The 18,082-nt window shown below is 51.0% G+C and overlaps 1 protein-coding gene across 1 annotated transcript in view; it reads right to left on the reverse strand.

Annotated features, from left to right (window-relative positions):
* The window catches only part of NOTCH1 (notch receptor 1), a gene marked incomplete in the record, with an annotated part of 63,124 nt that overhangs the window by 35,549 nt on the left and 9,493 nt on the right, over nt 1-18,082 (reverse strand). Inside the window, 3 exon segments of the mRNA XM_056538627.1 lie at nt 299-631; nt 1,988-2,253; nt 15,403-15,475. Coding sequence (XP_056394602.1) covers nt 299-631; nt 1,988-2,253; nt 15,403-15,475 — 672 coding nt within the window.

Here is an 18,082-nt window from a genome sequence, read left to right on the forward strand (position 1 = left end):
GGGGGAACCCCCACTCCTCTCATCAGTATTATACAACATACAGAGGATCCCCACTCCTCATCAGTATTCTAAAACAGAGGACCCCCGGGAGCACAACATCAGGAGGACCCCCACTCCTCTTATCAGTATAACCCAAAATGTAGGGGTCCTCCAAGGGCATACAGAGGCCCGCAGCCTTGGGACCCCCCCTATACATCAGAGTACATGCAGGATTGTTGCTGAGCCCCCCCACCACCACCCCATGCAAGATCTGTCAGGACAGAGGGGGCGCTGAAGGGACCATGGTGTCTGGACTTACCTGGCAGGCAGGTGCACTCATAGGAGGTGTCGTCCGTTTGCCGGCAGGTGCCGCCATTTTGGCAGGGAGACGGGTTACACGGCACGTAGGGGACCTCACAGAAGTTTCCGGTGAAGCGGCTCTTGCACTTGCAGTAGAAGGAGCCGAACTCGTTGACGCACACTCCGCCGTTCTTACAGGGGCTCTGCTTACACTCATTGACATCCAGTTTACACGTCTCCCCATGGAATCCCTCCGGACATTTACACACGTACTGCGAGTCAAAGGAGACGCAGGTCCCGCCATTGGCGCACGGATTGGAGGCGCAGGGGTCCGCCTTCTGACAGGTGTCACCTATGAGAACAATATGGCGGAAATTAGATTAACTGACCACCTACAGCCTCCCGCCCCCCTCCTTACACTACAGCCTCCTCCCCCCCTCCTTACACTACAGCCTCCTCCTCCCCCTCCTTACACTACAGCCTCCTCCTCCCCCTCCTTACACTACAGCCTCCTCCTCCCCCTCCTTACACTACAGCCTCCTCCTCCCCCTCCTTACACTACAGCCTCCTCCTCCCCCTCCTTACACTACAGCCTCCTCCTCCCCCTCCTTACACTACAGCCTCCTCCTCCCCCTCCTTACACTACAGCCTCCTCCTCCCCCTCCTTACACTACAGCCTCCTCCTCCCCCTCCTTACACTACAGCCTCCTCCTCCCCCTCCTTACACTACAGCCTCCTCCTCCCCCTCCTTACACTACAGCCTCCTCCTCCCCCTCCTTACACTACAGCCTCCTCCTCCCCCTCCTTACACTACAGCCTCCTCCTCCCCCTCCTTACACTACAGCCTCCTCCTCCCCCTCCTTACACTACAGCCTCCTCCCCCCCTCCTTACACTACAGCCTCCTCCCCCCCTCCTTACACTACAGCCTCCTCCCCCCCTCCTTACACTACAGCCTCCTCCCCCCCTCCTTACACTACAGCCTCCTCCCCCCCTCCTTACACTACAGCCTCCTCCCCCCCTCCTTACACTACAGCCTCCCTCACCCCCTCCTTACACTACAGCCTCCTCCCCCCCTCCTTACACTACAGCCTCCTCCCCCCCTCCTTACACTACAGCCTCCTCCCCCCCTCCTTACACTACAGCCTCCTCCCCCTCCTTACACTACAGCCTCCTCCCCCCCTCCTTACACTACAGCCTCCTCCCCCCCTCCTTACACTACAGCCTCCTCCCCCCCTCCTTACACTACAGCCTCCTCCCCCTCCTTACACTACAGCCTCCCCCCCCTCCTTACACTACAGCCTCCTCCCCCTCCTTACACTACAGCCTCCTCCCCCTCCTTACACTACAGCCTCCTCCCCCTCCTTACACTACAGCCTCCCCCCCCTCCTTACACTACAGCCTCCTCCCCCTCCTTACACTACAGCCTCCTCCCCCTCCTTACACTACAGCCTCCTCCCCCTCCTTACACTACAGCCTCCTCCCCCTCCTTACACTACAGCCTCCTCCCCCTCCTTACACTACAGCCTCCTCCCCCTCCTTACACTACAGCCTCCTCCCCCTCCTTACACTACAGCCTCTCCTTACACTACAGCCTCCCCACCCCCTCTTTACATTACAGCCCCCCCCTACAGTTTCTCCTATGGGTGATGTCAGATGTGCGCTGACTCGGCACTGCTATGCAGACATAGTTATACAGTCATCCTTTACCTGTCCATCCTGGAGGACACTTGCACTTGTAGTTCCACTCATCCTTCACCAGTTCGCAGGTTCCACCATTACGGCATGGGTTGCTGAGACATGCGTTGTCCTTCCTGGTGATACACCTCGAGTCCTGGTATCCAAGCGGGCAGATACAGACGTAGTGAGCGGTGTTCCCCTTAATATCGTATTTGCAAGAGCCGCCGTTCAGACAAGGATTACTGGTGCAAGGATTGGTGAACTGACAGCGCTCACCGACGTAGAGAGACGGACACCTGAAAGAGAGAGAACCGGATCAGGTCACCAAATAATCTATTCAGTATACTGCTCCCTGTATCACCAGATAATAATCTGTACAGTCTACAGCTCAGTTATCACCAAATAATCTTTACAGTCTACTGCTCAGTTATCACCAGATAATCTATACACAGTCTACTGCTCAGTTATCATCAGGTAATAATCTATACAGTCTACTGCTCTATTATCACCAGATAATAATCTATACAGTCTACGGTTCAGTTATCACCAGATAATAATCTATACAGTCTACTGCTCAGTTATCACCAGGTAATAATCTATACAGTCTACTGCTCTATTATCACCAGGTAATAATCTATACAGTCTACTGCTCTATTATCACCAGATAATAATCTATACAGTCTACTGCTCAGTTATCACCAGGTAATAATCTATACAGTCTACTGCTCAGTTATCACCAGGTAATAATCTATACAGTCTACTGCTCAGTTATCACCAGGTAATAATCTATACAGTTTACTGCTCTATTATCACCAGATAATCTATACAGTCTACGGTTCAGTTATCACCAGGTAATCTGTACAGTCTACTGCTCAGTTATCACCAGGTAATAATCTATACAGTCTACTGCTTGGCTATCTCCAGATAATCTATACAGTCTACTGCTCTCTGTTATCAGATAATAATCTATACAGTCTACTGCTCAGCTATCACCAGATAATCTATACAGTCTACTGCTCTGTTATCACCAGATAATCTATACAGTCTACTGCTCTGTTATCACCAGATAATCTATACAGTCTACTGCTCTGTTATCAGCCACCATGACCTCCCAATAAGCTTTTAATAGGACTTTCGTGTCTCATGTAAGAAGCGTGAAATGGGTTTCACAGAAGGGGGGGGGGCAGATTTGTGTCCCCAACAACAGCACCCGTTACCTGTGGTGAGAGCGCCGGTCAGGGATCAGCGCTTCCAATTCTTCCAGAAAAATCACAATTCAATAGAGCGAGAACTAAGTAAACATGGAGGCTGGAAGAGAGCGGAGAACCGGCATAATGTCCTGTGCTCAAATACCTGTGGCTGAACTACAACTCCCAGCATGCCCTGGCAATATGCCTCTGCAATGGCATCTTCTAGGCAAGTGTTTCCCAATCAGAATGCCTCCAGCTGTTGCAAAACTATAACTCCCAGCATGCCCGGACAGCCATTGGTTTTGCAACAGCTGGAGGCACTCTTCAAAACGCCATCTCCTCCTGTGCTTACACCGCGCAGCATCACTGATAGACCTCTAAGGGCTTCTGGGCCCAACAAATGGAGCCCCGTTCACACTGCGACACCTGCACCATCTGCTGCTGGAAGCCAAAAGGTGCGACCATCTGTCCATGGAGCAGAAAGGAAGGAGCCGTCTGAGGGTCGGGATCACACCTGCCCATAACCACAACCCCCTGTTCACTCACAGGCGCAAGAATCCAGCTCATTTACAAGCAAAACGAGCTGCAAACGTAGAAGTTTTTTGTTGGGTTTTGTTTGTTTTTTTTTTTGCATTTTTTGTTGTGCAAAAAACTTTAGTTTTTTTTATTCCCAGTTTATTTTAAAGGCATTTTATGCAAATCTTCACAAGTGTCTGGAAGTGTTTATGTGCAAAAAAGACAAAAATCATGTTTAGTGCTTTCTTCTATACAGAACTGCTGTATGTCTAAAAAATATAAAGTAATAAAGGTAAAAATACAATAGAAAAAAAATGCAATACAAAAATATAAAATGAATGAAAAATATAATATACAGCATTACACGTAAAAAAATTTTTTTTGTTATAAAATTCAATATGAAAAAATAAAGAACCATAAAACACATTTCAAGGCATAAAATAGCCGTTTTACACCTCAAAATACATTCCAAAAATCTAAAGTGTGAACGAAGCCCCAGAGGGAAGATTGGTCCGGAACCTTTTATAGATGAGAACGGGATTTTTATTTCTTTGACCTTAATCACACAGGAATTATTACTATTTAGCTTTTCCAGACTCCTGAAAGGCAGAAGTTCTGCGCTCCCAGGTCACATGGTGTCTGTGACTGTTCTTGGGATTAGATTGTCAGCTCTTGGGGCACCGGCTGCTTCTAGATACAAAAAAAACAACAAAGTCTAAAAAAAATTAAAAATACAAAAAAACTTTTACGCACTTTTTAGAGTAGAAATAAAAAGTAACCAAATAAACTTTTGGAGAAGTCTGTTCCGTTCCTCATACACCCCCCCCCCCCCTCACATTCTCTTTGTTGGGGATTGTGAGAGAATTTGTTAGGAATCGGAGACATTCGGAGTTAATGAGACGCCATTATCCCGGCCAAAAAGAGCGCAGAGAATGGGAGCGAAATTAATCAGGGCATCTGCCGGGCGCACAAAGGCTGCGGAGAACAGGTGTGCATATTAATGAGAGGCGGCAGCTGCCCCCGCCGAGCGCTGCCCAATCATCACTGGGTGGCGGCGGTGGTGGCGCGATCTGCTCTCAGCCGGAGAATGCAGCAGGCCCCGGGCTGCGCTCATCACAGGGGCCATTGTCCTGCCGTCGGCGCTCACTGAAGGCATGCGGCCCGTGTGGAGCGTGCACTCAGCCGGAAAGTCCACCAGGACTGCCGCAGATGTGCGCTAACACTGATACGCGGCCAGCACATGCCAGTGTCTTAGCCCAGGCCGGACGCACCGGCGGGGGGGGCGACATTCCTGCCATAACCACCCTGACTAATGGGAGGAAAATACAGTAAACGTACAGTGAATGGGGGCGAGAACTGCGTAAGCGTAATACAAGATGGAAACTCCGAGTACGCCCTCACGTGACAGAGCGGCCTGTGATAACTGCGCCAATTATTCTAAGCGCCTCCTCAGTACATGCAGTCTCCAGCATTAGGCTCCATTCACACTGCGCAAATTCTGCTCTGAAAAACTATCTGTGGAATTTTCGTGCCCTCAAGACACATAATCCTGACGAAATTCAAAGCCACATTGAGTTCAGAGGGATTCTGCCCGGAAACAAGTACATTTTTTAAGAGTTAAGGAATTTCCGCAGCAGAAATTTTGCAGAGTGAAAGGGACAGCGGAATCCCCATTCGATTCATCTGACATTTAGGCTATGTTCCCACAGCAGAATTCCAGCATGTACATTTTGGGGAACATGTATACAGGCATATATTGCTGCTGGTTACTGGCAGATGATTTTGTTACCCATCGAAGATAATGGGTGGAAAAATCAGCTGCGGAAAATCTGCAGCCCATAAAATCTGCAGCAACATACGCTGGTGTGAACGAAGCCTCAGTTATTTCAGCTTTTTAAATGGGCAGGAGTCAAGAATACTAAAATCAGACAAAAAAAAAAAAAAAAAAAAAAAATAATTCTTCAATATAATTGGTGTCTTAAAGGGGTACTCCGGTGCAGTGAATTTTTCTCTTTTTTTTTTCTTTCATATCAACTGGCTCCAGAAAGTTAAACAGATTTGTAAATTACTTCTATTAAAAAAAAAAAAAATCTTAAACCTACCAGTACTGATCAGCTGCTGAAGTTGAGTTGTTCATTCCAGTCTGACCACAGTGCTCTCTGCTGACACCTCTGTCCATGTCAGGAACTGTCCAGAGTAGGAGCAAATCCCCATAGCAAACCTCTCCTGCTCCGGACAGTTCCTGACATGGACAGAGGTGTCAGCAGAGAGCACTGTGGTCAGACTGGAATGAACAACTCAACTTCAGAAGCTGATAAGTACTGGTAGGTTTAAGATTTTTTTTAATAGAAGTAATTTACAAATCTGTTTAACTTTCTGGAGCCGGTTGATATGAAAAAAAATATATATATGTTTTTTCACGGAATACAATGTAAACTAAATGGCTAAATGCAGCATCAAATCTGCAGCAGATCCCGTGTGTGTGAATACAGCCCGACAGCCACACTTCTTTGGATGCAGTCAACGGGGTTACCTAAATCCATTGCAGAAAATCTGCAGCAAAATTTGGACAGGTTATGGGAAATTAGAAAAACGTAAAGCTGCTTTCTTTCTAAGAAACAGCGCCACTCCTGTCCTCAGGTTGCACGCGGTATTACAAGTCTGCTGCATTCACGTCGATGTAACTGAGCTGCAATACAGCACAAAGCCTGAGGACAGGAGTGGCGCTGTTTCTTGGAAGCAGCGGTTATGATTTTTGCTAATTCTGAGAATTTTAGCTGCACTGATACATTGTAACAAACTCCCATCTGTGTTCGTTGAGATCATAGAGAGCGGATGTTGTATCTACACCCACTATGGGACCAACCACATACGGTGGACCTCCAGCAGTTGCAAAACTACAACTCCCAGCATGCCCGGACAGCCGTTGGCTGTCCGGGCATGCTGGGAGTTGTAGTTCTGCTACAGTCAAAACTGCGATAAGATTATATTCACGCGGAGTCAGCCCCGGCGGCTTCAGGACGCGGAGGACACGAGGCGATGCTTCTCCTCCAGGTCGTTGACAAGAATCACATGACCAGCGAGAATAGGATCCTTGAGTCTACCAAAAAAACACCGCGAGCGACCGAACAAACAGCCGCCGGCGACCGGCATACGTTAAGAGGATGCGTGAGACATCTTAAACCCCCCCCCCCCCCGACTTATCGCAGAGGTGCTAAATACACAGTCAGGGGGTGGCAGGCGTCTGGCAGCGGCTCATCACCGGTGCCTGCGAAATTCTTGGCTAAAATTAGATTTGACAAGTAAACTTTAAAAGAGAGAAAAAAAAAAAATGCGTCCCAGAGCAGAAAATCGACAGGCCGCAGCCGACTAGAGTGCAAACTCCGGGGACGAGCGCAGGATGTGCAGAGGTGACAGGAAGCGGCGCCACGTCTGCAGAACATAAAATCACCCAAGAAAAGAGGAAGCAAAAACTAGAACGTCCTTACGGCGGCCATTAAAAAAAATATCTAAAAAAAAATCAAGAACATGAAAACGAATGTGCGGGAGAATAAAGTAAAGTGCGAGAAGCTGCGGCACATGGCCGGACCTCCGCCATCTGCCGCACGTTTACTGCACTTTACTTCAATAAAACTTGGTATTTGTGCCTCGTGCTGATCGCCCGCCGCCAAGACTCAAGATGGCAGATGTTTCCCGGCGACCTCTGACCCCAGCCTTATTTCAGAGTTCAGGGATTGCAGCCATTGTGTTACGCAGCCATCTGCCGCCTCCTCCCCCAAGAAAAGACGACGACAACAATGGAGCTGGAGGGAAGGCACGAGAACAAGGGAAGGAGCCCAGGGCAGCGTGGGAAACGGACGCAAAACTGGACTGTCTCTTTAAAACTTTATTCCGTTTCTAAAACTGAACAGTCAATATGGCCGCATACAGGGGAGTCCTGAACAGTCAATATGGCTGCATACAGCGGAGTCCTGAACCGTCAATATGGCGGCACACAGGGGAGTCCTGAACAGTCAATATGGCGGCATACAGGGGAGTCCTGAACAGTCAATATGGCGGCATACAGGGGAGTCCTGAACCGTCAATATGGCGGCATACAGGGGAGTCCTGAACAGTCAATATGGGGGCACACAGGGGAGTCCTGAACAGTCAATATGGCGGCACACAGGGGAGTCCTGAACAGTCAATATGGGGGCACACAGGGGAGTCCTGAACCGTCAATATGGCGGCACACAGGGGAGTCCTGAACAGTCAATATGGCCGCATACAGGGGAGTCCTGAACAGTCAATATGGCGGCACACAGGGGAGTCCTGAACAGTCAATATGGCGGCATACAGGGGAGTCCTGAACAGTCAATATGGCGGCACACAGGGGAGTCCTGAACCGTCAATATGGCCGCATACAGGGGAGTCCTGAACAGTCAATATGGCGGCACACAGGGGAGTCCTGAACAGTCAATATGGCGGCATACAGGGGAGTCCTGAACCTTCAATATGGCGGCATACAGGGGAGTCCTGAACCGTCAATATGGCGGCATACAGGGGAGTCCTGAACCGTCAATATGGCGGCATACAGGGAGTCCTGAACCGTCAATATGGCGGCCAGATACAGGGGAGTCCTGAACCGTCAATATGGCGGCATACAGGGGAGTCCTGAACCGTCAATATGGCGGCACACAGGGGAGTCCTGAACCGTCAATATGGCGGCACACAGGGGAGTCCTGAACAGTCAATATGGCGGCACACAGGGGAGTCCTGAACAGTCAATATGGCGGCACACAGGGGAGTCCTGAACTGTCAATATGGGGGCACACAGGGGAGTCCTGAACAGTCAATATGGCCGCATACAGGGAGTCCTGAACAGTCAATATGGCGGCATACAGGGGAGTCCTGAACCGTCAATATGGCGGCACACAGGGGAGTCCTGAACCGTCAATATGGCGGCACACAGGGGAGTCCTGAACCGTCAATATGGCGGCACACAGGGGAGTCCTGAACCGTCAATATGGCGGCATACAGGGGAGTCCTGAACCGTCAATATGGCCGCATACAGGGGAGTCCTGAACAGTCAATATGGAGGCACACAGGGGAATCCTGAACAGTCAATATGGTGGCACAAAGGGGAGTCCTGAACAGTCAATATGGCGGCACACAGGGGAGTCCTGAACAGTCAATATGGCGGCACACAGGGGAGTCCTGAACCGTCAATATGGCCGCATACAGGGGAGTCCTGAACCGTCAATATGGGGGCACACAGGGGAGTCCTGAACAGTCAATATGGCCGCATACAGGGGAGTCCTGAACAGTCAATATGGCGGCATACAGGGGAGTCCTGAACCGTCAATATGGCGGCACACAGGGGAGTCCTGAACAGTCAATATGGCGGCATACAGGGGAGTCCTGAACAGTCAATATGGTGGCACACAGGGGAGTCCTGAACCGTCAATATGGCGGCACACAGGGGAGTCCTGAACCGTCAATATGGCGGCATACAGGGGAGTCCTGAACCGTCAATATGGCCGCATACAGGGAGTCCTGAACAGTCAATATGGAGGCACACAGGGGAATCCTGAACAGTCAATATGGTGGCACAAAGGGGAGTCCTGAACAGTCAATATGGCGGCACACAGGGGAGTCCTGAACAGTCAATATGGCGGCACACAGGGGAGTCCTGAACCGTCAATATGGCCGCATACAGGGGAGTCCTGAACCGTCAATATGGCCGCATACAGGGGAGTCCTGAACAGTCAATATGGCGGCACACAGGGGAGTCCTGAACAGTCAATATGGCGGCATACAGGGGAGTCCTGAACCGTCAATATGGCGGCATACAGGGGAGTCCTGAACCGTCAATATGGCGGCACACAGGGGAGTCCTGAACCGTCAATATGGAGGCACACAGGGGAATCCTGAACAGTCAATATGGCGGCACACAGGGGAGTCCTGAACAGTCAATATGGCCGCATACAGGGGAGTCCTGAACCGTCAATATGGCCGCATACAGGGAGTCCTGAACAGTCAATATGGCGGCACACAGGGGAGTCCTGAACAGTCAATATGGCGGCATACAGGGGAGTCCTGAACCGTCAATATGGCGGCACACAGGGGAGTCCTGAACCGTCAATATGGCGGCATACAGGGGAGTCCTGAACTGTCAATATGGCGGCATACAGGGGAGTCCTGAACCGTCAATATGGCGGCATACAGGGGAATCCTGAACAGTCAATATGGCGGCATACAGGGGAGTCCTGAACCGTCAATATGGCCGTATTACACTGTATATTTTTTATTTATTTATTTTTTACAAGAGCGTGGTGTGAATGCCGCCTTATCTGTTCGCTTTCCCCGCGTCCCCTCAGCATCCACCAGAAATAAAATTAACCGTGGGAACGAAGTCTTAAAGAGTAACGGGGTCACGACTTTAATTATCTGCCCCCTCCCCCGCCCCTGGAGTAATCACCAAAGTTCTGAGCGCCTGGAGAAGCTTTAAATGTTTCCAGGTGTTGGGGGAGTCACAGAGCGGGCGCAGGATGCGGTCAGATACAGGACGCACTCCTCCGGTAAATCGTGAGAAAGTGCGTCCCAACCAGGGGGCCTCCAGCTGTTGCAAATCTACAACTCCCAGCGTGCCCGGACAGCCGTTGGCTGTTCGGGCATGCTGGGAGTTGTAGTTCTGCAACCGCAGGGGAAGCACAAGTTGAAAATAATTGGTTATAGCAGTGTTTTCCAACCAGTGTGCCTCCAGCTGCTGCAAAACTACAACTCCCAGCATGCCCGGACAACTGCTGTCTGTTAGGGCATGCTGGGTGTTGTAGTTCTGCCACAGGTTGTCGCTGCACCCAGAACCCACAGCCCATCGGTTTACCCCCCCCCATGCAGCAGACGCTTCTCCACCTGGATGGGCGTTTCATGTGGTTTCTCTACATCTGTTCCAGGAATCCTCCGCTCGCTAAACAGACGTTGCTGCGAAATTTCGGTAAAACGATCCGATCATTAACAACGAAAAATAAGTATTAATACGTACAAGTGTTAATAACCATCCCAGGAGAATCAGTGGCGGCTGACGGTCCGTAATACACCGCGGGAAAAACTTCAGGAATGATCTCAGGGACGGCGCAAATTGTGAGAGATTTAATGGGAAAAAAATCACGAAAAAATAAAATAAAAAATAATATCAGCGTTCTGTGCAATGTCCGGTGGAAGTCAGATTTTTTATTTAAACGTGGATGTTCTATGCAGATCAGGGCTGACCCCCCCCCCCCCATGTGAACAGCGCCGTTCAGACCCCATTCAGGACACGATCTGAATAATGGGCGACCCCCCTGCTGACATTCCTCCAGGTCCGTGACCCCAGTGATCAGGATGATGGACGATGTACAGATTCCATTGCCACCTCAATAGCAACGCACAGGAAGACATTCTGCTATGGCCGTGATCACCAAACAGGGTGTCTCCAGCTGTTGAAAAACTACAACTCCCAGCATGACCGGACAGCCTCCAACTATCTGGGCATGCTGGCAGTTGTCTTTCCATCATCGTGTGCGCCGCAGGTTGGGCACCAATAATCATTAAGTCAAAATGGCTGCCGCCAATGACCGGATACAACAGTAGTAGAGCAGGGGGGGTCACCACATGGCGGGAGATTCCTGAACTCCTTACCCCCCCCCCCCAAGTCGGCTTTATTACTCAGAATCCCATGTGTCTATAATGGCCGCCATCTTCACCCTCCGCACCATTAATTTCCGCACTTGAGGTGGCGCAGTAATCAGCCAGTGCCGTGTCACGTCCGCACCGCCCGCGGGTTACGAAGATGTCGGACTCATTGAACAAGCGATTAACACGCAGCGAGCTGTGAATCTCCCACTTCAGGACGGGCGGCGCCCTCGCCAGGGACATTAACACAATGGGCATGGGAACCCCCGGGCAGGGGACGCGCCATTAAGTTTGTGGAATGACCAGCGGTCAGGCATGGCGGAGTCACCTCCCGGGCATGGTGCGCTCCCCCATAACCTGCGCAGGCTATACACATCAACCACTTAGACCCCAGGGCGCCTCAAGCTGGTGCAAAACTACAACTCCCAGCATGCCCGGACAGCCGAAGGCACGATGGGAAACACTGACTGTTTCAGGGCGAAACCGAAAATAACCGGAGTGGAATCTGTAGTTTGTTTTTTTTTTTAAAAAGGAAACTGACATTAGTGATGAACAAAGCACAAGGGGTGGTCCAGAGAATGGCGCTGCCGCATAGTATGGCGGTCTCAGCTGTGGTTGGGACTTCCCCTGTAAATATTCACGTCAATTTTTATCAGTGTTGTCTGAACTTCCTTCCGTACCACAGTGATGGCTTCTACGAGGTGCAGTGTAAGGGGGGCCCCGTGCGGCTCTATGGGGGTCTTACACCAGAGCTAGGAGGGGGCGGAGCTGGGGGCCATCTGTACAAGCTGCATGTTGGCAGATGGATGGGCAGAGACCCCTCTTCTAGAGGAAGACCCCCATCCTTCCAGGAAGACATTCTGGTATTGCAGTGTTTTTCCAAACAGCATGCCTCCAGCTGTTGCAAAACTACTACTGCCAGCGTGCCCAGACAGCCAATGGCTCTCTGGGCATGCTGGGAGTTGAAGTTTTGCAACCTCTGGAGGTCCACCGTTTGATGACCACTGGTTTATACAATAAGCAATGCAGTCAGAGCATACTGGGAGTTGTAGTTTTCTAAGAGCTCTAGAGCAACAGCTTGGGGTACACTGCTTAGATATTACAGTTGCAGGATATCAAGGCATGCTGGGATTTGTAGTCTAACAGCTGGAAAATCACAGGTTGGGGTACACACTGCTCTACATATTACAGCTGCAGGAGATCAGGGCATGCTGGGAGTTGTAGTTTGGATCGACTCATCTTTCCAGGGATAAGATAACTAAATGCAGAGATTTCTTGGGGAATAAAGTTTGGTTCCAGGATTAGAGCCGCCCCCGATGTAATTTGGCACGGGGTCCAGACTGTAGGCGCAGGAGACTCGCCAGTCTTTCCCGAATGTCCTTCCCTAACAAGGTTTTTATTTCACTTGACTTTCTAATTGGATTTGGGGGAAACATAAAGGAACCTTTGTGGGCAAAACTGATAAGTGACAGGGAAACCGAGCTGTGGCCGCGCGCCAGCGCCATATTGTGTCCCCGCCGGGCTCAGATGCCACGCTATCAGTCCTGACGCTTATCTGGAGTCGGCGCTGCGATGACAGGAGGAGGGGGAGAGGGACAGCGCCAAAGCAGAAACGTCCTATTAAACAATTCACAGAGAATTTACTTATTAGAACGTGACTATATCCGGAGTGTAATTGGTGCAATTAATGTCGCCGGATCCTGCGGCGGGAGAGGGGGGGGGGGCAGGACGCACCAACACGGGGTGATAATTGCACTTTTCTTTAAAAAGACGTCCCTTTGGGAAAATTATTTAAGGAGATGATGGGACTTAAAGTGACCGAGCTGCTTAGCATCACACAGGCCGATAGACGGGGCGGAGGGCGTTCAGAGGAGTCGTGTTATTCAGGAGGCCCCTGGGAGTGCGCCGCCATCTGCCTGAAGATTACCGCCACCACGCTCATTTGGGATCGCTGTTTTCGCAGCTTGCCACCCTGGCTTCACTTTATCCGGCTCCTAGCGACAAATTACACAGGAGCAGAAAAAAAAAAAAAAAAAACAGTCAGGCCGGGGGCGGCGCGGCTCATTTGGGTACAGCTGCCGGGAAACTCCTGGAGAGGATCCCGCCATCACGTGTGCCTCGCGCTGATCTCAAAATTATGTCCATCCAATTAACAAAAAAATAAAAAAAAATATATATTTTTTTAATTCACAAAAAATATTTGAAAAGTTTGAGAATTTTTTTCCTGTGTCGCGGCCCCTGTTTTGGAGCGTAGAATATTCCAGGATGAATTTCCCCGGATACAAAGTTCTCATGGAGTCTCCAAGAAGTTCAATCATTTTTCTTTCTTCCCTCAGAAAACTTTTCATTCATTGTCCGTGTGCGGGGGGAGGGGAGCAATCGCAGCCCCCAAGAATAAAAAGTGGCAGCGGCAGTAGCGGTGCATTGTGGGACGGCACATGATTAGTCACACAATGATAATCTGCATCTCTAAATAATGGAGACCAAATTTCGACCGAACCCCAGCTGTCGCTTTTTTTTTTTCAATGAAAAGAATACAAGATTTACAGCGTCAAGCGTCCGTGTGGCTTCGGGGGGGAGGGGAAGAAGAGGGGCTCACAATGTAGGGTCTGCCCCACCGCCTGTCTATAAGCCTGAATGACTCCCAACCACCTGAGCGAGCCAATCCAGCAAGTGTGTGATCTCTGTTATCAGCCACAAGGTATGCGGAGATATGGGATATAACATGTGGGGCGAATATGGGGGGTGCGGAGGTCTCTACACTGCACATCACTACAGGTCTACTCCTCCTCTCCTGACATGGCTGATAACAGAGAACAATAGATATATTCACCTGTCCTACAGTCACCTCTCCCCTCCTGACATGGCTGATAGCAGAACAATAGATTATATTCACCTGTCCTACAGTCACCTCTCCCCTCCTGACATGGCTGATAACAGAGAACAATAGATATATTCACCTGTCCTACAGTCACCTCTCCCCTCCTGACATGGCTGATAGCAGAACAATAGATTATATTCACCTGTCCTACAGTCACCTCTCCCCTCCTGACATGGCTGATAACAGAACAATATATATATATTCACCTGTCCTACAGTCACCTCTCCCCTCCTGACATGGCTGATAACAGAGAACAATAGATATATTCACCTGTCCTTCAGTCACCTCTCCCCTCCTGACATGGCTGATAGCAGAATAATAGATTATATTCACCTGTCCTACAGTCACCTCTCCCCTCCTGACATGGCTGATAACAGAGAACAATAGATATATTCACCTGTCCTACAGTCACCTCTCCCCTCCTGACATGGCTGATAGCAGAATAATAGATTATATTCACCTGTCCTACAGTCACCTCTCCCCTCCTGACATGGCTGATAACAGAACAATATATATATTCACCTGTCCTACAGTCACCTCTCCCCTCCTGACATGGCTGATAACAGAGAACAATAGATATAGTCACCTGTCCTACAGTCACCTCTCCTCTCCTGACATGGCTGATAACAGAGAACAATATATATATATTCACCTGTCCTACAGTCACCTCTCCCCTCCTGACATGGCTGATAACAGAGAACAATAGATATAGTCACCTGTCCTACAGTCACCTCTCTCCTCCTGACATGGCTGATAACAGAGAACAATAGATTGTATTCACCTGTCCTACAGTCACCTCTCCCTCCTGACATGGCTGATAACCGAGAACAATAGATATATTCACCTGTCCTACAGTCACCTCTCCTCTCCTGACATGGCTGATAACAGAGAACAATAGATATATTCACCTGTCCTACAGTCACCTCTCCTCTCCTGACATGGCTGATAACAGAGAACAATAGATATATTCACCTGTCCTACAGTCACCTCTCCTCTCCTGACATGGCTGATAACAGAGAACAATAGATATATTCACCTGTCCTAGAGTCACCTCTCCCCTCCTGACATGGCTGATAACAGAGAACAATAGATATATTCACCTGTCCTACAGTCACCTCTCCTCTCCTGACATGGCTGATCACAGAGAACAGTAGATAGCTCTCTGTTGTACTGTAACTATTATGCCAGTGGTAACGGTCACTTACCTGCACTCGGTCCCGCCGGCCTCACATCTCCCATTATTCAGACAGGTCTCTCCCGGTTGCGTACACCGTAATCCTGTAAGAGACAAGAGTGTCAGGTCCGGCAGAGAAGAGCGATACAGACAATAAGTCATCAGACCGACACACAGAAACGACAGATCTGCTCTTCTATCACTTACTGTCAACGTTCTGACTGTGGACACAGTTTTCCCAGTGGATAGTCACTAAGGCCGGGGCCCCAGATACAATGGCTTCTAACCACAAGTCGCCCCTGCTCTGTTCTATGGCCGGTGGGGGGGGCACCCCTGCTCTGTTCTATGGCCGGTGTGGGGGGGGGCACCCCTGCTCCGTTCTATGGCCGGTGTGGGGGGGGGCACCCCTGCTCCGTTCTATGGCCGGTGTGGGGGGGGGCACCCCTGCTCTGTTCTATGCCCGGTGGGGGGGGGGGGCACCCCTGCTCCGTTCTATGGCCGGTGTGGGGGGGGGCACCCCTGCTCCGTTCTATGGCCGGTGGGGTGGCGCACCCCTGCTCTATGGCGGTGGGGAGGGGGGGCACCCCTGCTCTGTTCTATGGCCGGTTGGGGGGGGGGCACCCCTGCTCTATGGCGGTGGGGGGGGGCACCCCTGCTCTGTTCTATGGCCGGTTGGGGGGGGGGGGGCGCACCCCTGCTCTATGGCAGTGGTGGGGGGATTTGGTCACCCCTGCTCCGCTCTATGGTGGTGGTGGTGGGGGGAGGGTCGGGGGGGGTCACCCCTGCTCCGCTCTATGGTGGTGGTGGTGGGGGGAGGGTCGGGGGGGGGGGGGGTCACCCCTGCTCCGCTCTATGGCCGGGGGGCACTCCTGCCCAGCACTATATGGCCCTCCTGCTCTATTTGGGGAGGGGGGGGGGTGCCCTGCTCTATGGGGTCCTCTACTCTGGAGACCCCCGACAGGCTCCTGCCGCTCCAGCACTATGGGGGAGTCCGTGACACCTGACAGGATCCTGTTAATTCCTTCTCCTCCATTAGGATTTATGAGAGAACAAAGGAAAATAGTTTCTTAGAGAAATGCCCTTTATACTAATCCGGAGGGAAGGGGGTTACAGCCTGCGACTACAAGTCTCAGCAAGCCTGGTCCACAGTAAATTTGGATCTTAAATTAGTAACATGTTGCTGACCCTTAGGACAGGAGTTTGTCTCAAATGGAGCCCCCCATAGACTCCCCTCCCCCCAAACTGTGCTGCATGAGGGGTCATCCCCCAAGTGTCCTGAAGTGCCCGGTGAGGGGGAGGGGACGTGCGACGTAAATAACCTCCCCCCCCAGGCGGCTCCTGGGAAAACACAACAGCTGCAGAGCAGGGACTATTCTTCAGTCCCAACAAAGAAGGAAATCAGAGCGGCCATTGTGACTCCCCGCACACCTCTGGGCGTATTGTTCAGCGCAGGAATCCACGTCCGCTCCCCCTGTCATATAATACCTGCAGCCATAACAGCCCCCTGCTATGAGAGCCCCCTGTGTCTGCCCTCCTGGAGACCACATCAAAGAGCCGCCCATTAACCCTATAAACCCCTCCAAATAAAAGGACCAGAGCTCCACCTGAGAGGTCACTACAAAGCCCAGCATGCTCCACCTGAGAGGTCACTACAAAGCCCAGCATGCTCCGCCTGAGAGGTCACTACAAAGCCCAGCATGCTCCACCTGAGAGGTCACTACAAAGCCCAGCATGCTCCACCTGAGAGGTCACTACAAAGCCCAGCATGCTCCACCTGAGAAGTCACTACAAAGCCCAGCATGCTCCACCTGAGAAGTCACTACAAAGCCCAGCATGCTCCACCTGAGAGGTCACTACAAAGCCCAGCATGCCCCACCTGAGAAGTCACTACAAAGCCCAGCATGCCCCACCTGAGAAGTCACTACAAAGCCCAGCATGCTCCACCTGAGAGGCCACTACAAAGCCCAGCATGCTCCACCTGAGAGGTCACTACAAAGCCCAGCATGCTCCACCTGAGGTCACTACAAAGCCCAGCATGCTCCACCTGAGAGGCCACTACAAAGCCCAGCATGCTCCTCCTGAGAGGCCACTACAAAGCCCAACAAGCTCCACCTGAGAGGTCACTACAAAGCCCAGCATGCTCCACCTGAGAAGTCACTACAAAGCCCAGCATGCTCCACCTGAGGTCACTACAAAGCCCAGCATGCTCCACCTGAGAGGTCATCACTGTTCGGGCACTACAAACCCCAGCAGGCCTGCCAACCTCTCACATAAACCCTGGACAGGACACTAGTTGAGTTACACAGATATAAGGGGGGACTCCGCTCAGCGGGTATTTCCTGCCACCAGTCATTCTGTATAGGAAATGAATGATCTGAAACCAGACAGGGAAAGTCTGCGCCTCCAGAGGAACAGAATCCGCTCCAAAACAAGTTCTCAGACATGTCCACCGAGCATTCTGCAAACCAGGCTACACCCTAATGGGGCGAGAGGGGAGCCGCTATAATGAGCCCTACAACAAACCGTGCAGGGGACCCCCAGAGCAATCCCCACCCACTATAATTCAGCAGTGAGCCCCCCCTGTGCACTTCACACTGATTGAACCAGTCACAACCATCGCCCTTCATATGATCTATTCCAAACATTGTGTCAATAAAGAACCGTCAGCCACATCCCTCAGACTGTAATCTCTTGTGATCGGGACCCTCAGA

Source organism: Hyla sarda, chromosome 9, assembly GCF_029499605.1.
Source record: "Hyla sarda isolate aHylSar1 chromosome 9, aHylSar1.hap1, whole genome shotgun sequence".
NCBI classification, from domain to species: domain Eukaryota; kingdom Metazoa; phylum Chordata; class Amphibia; order Anura; family Hylidae; genus Hyla; species Hyla sarda.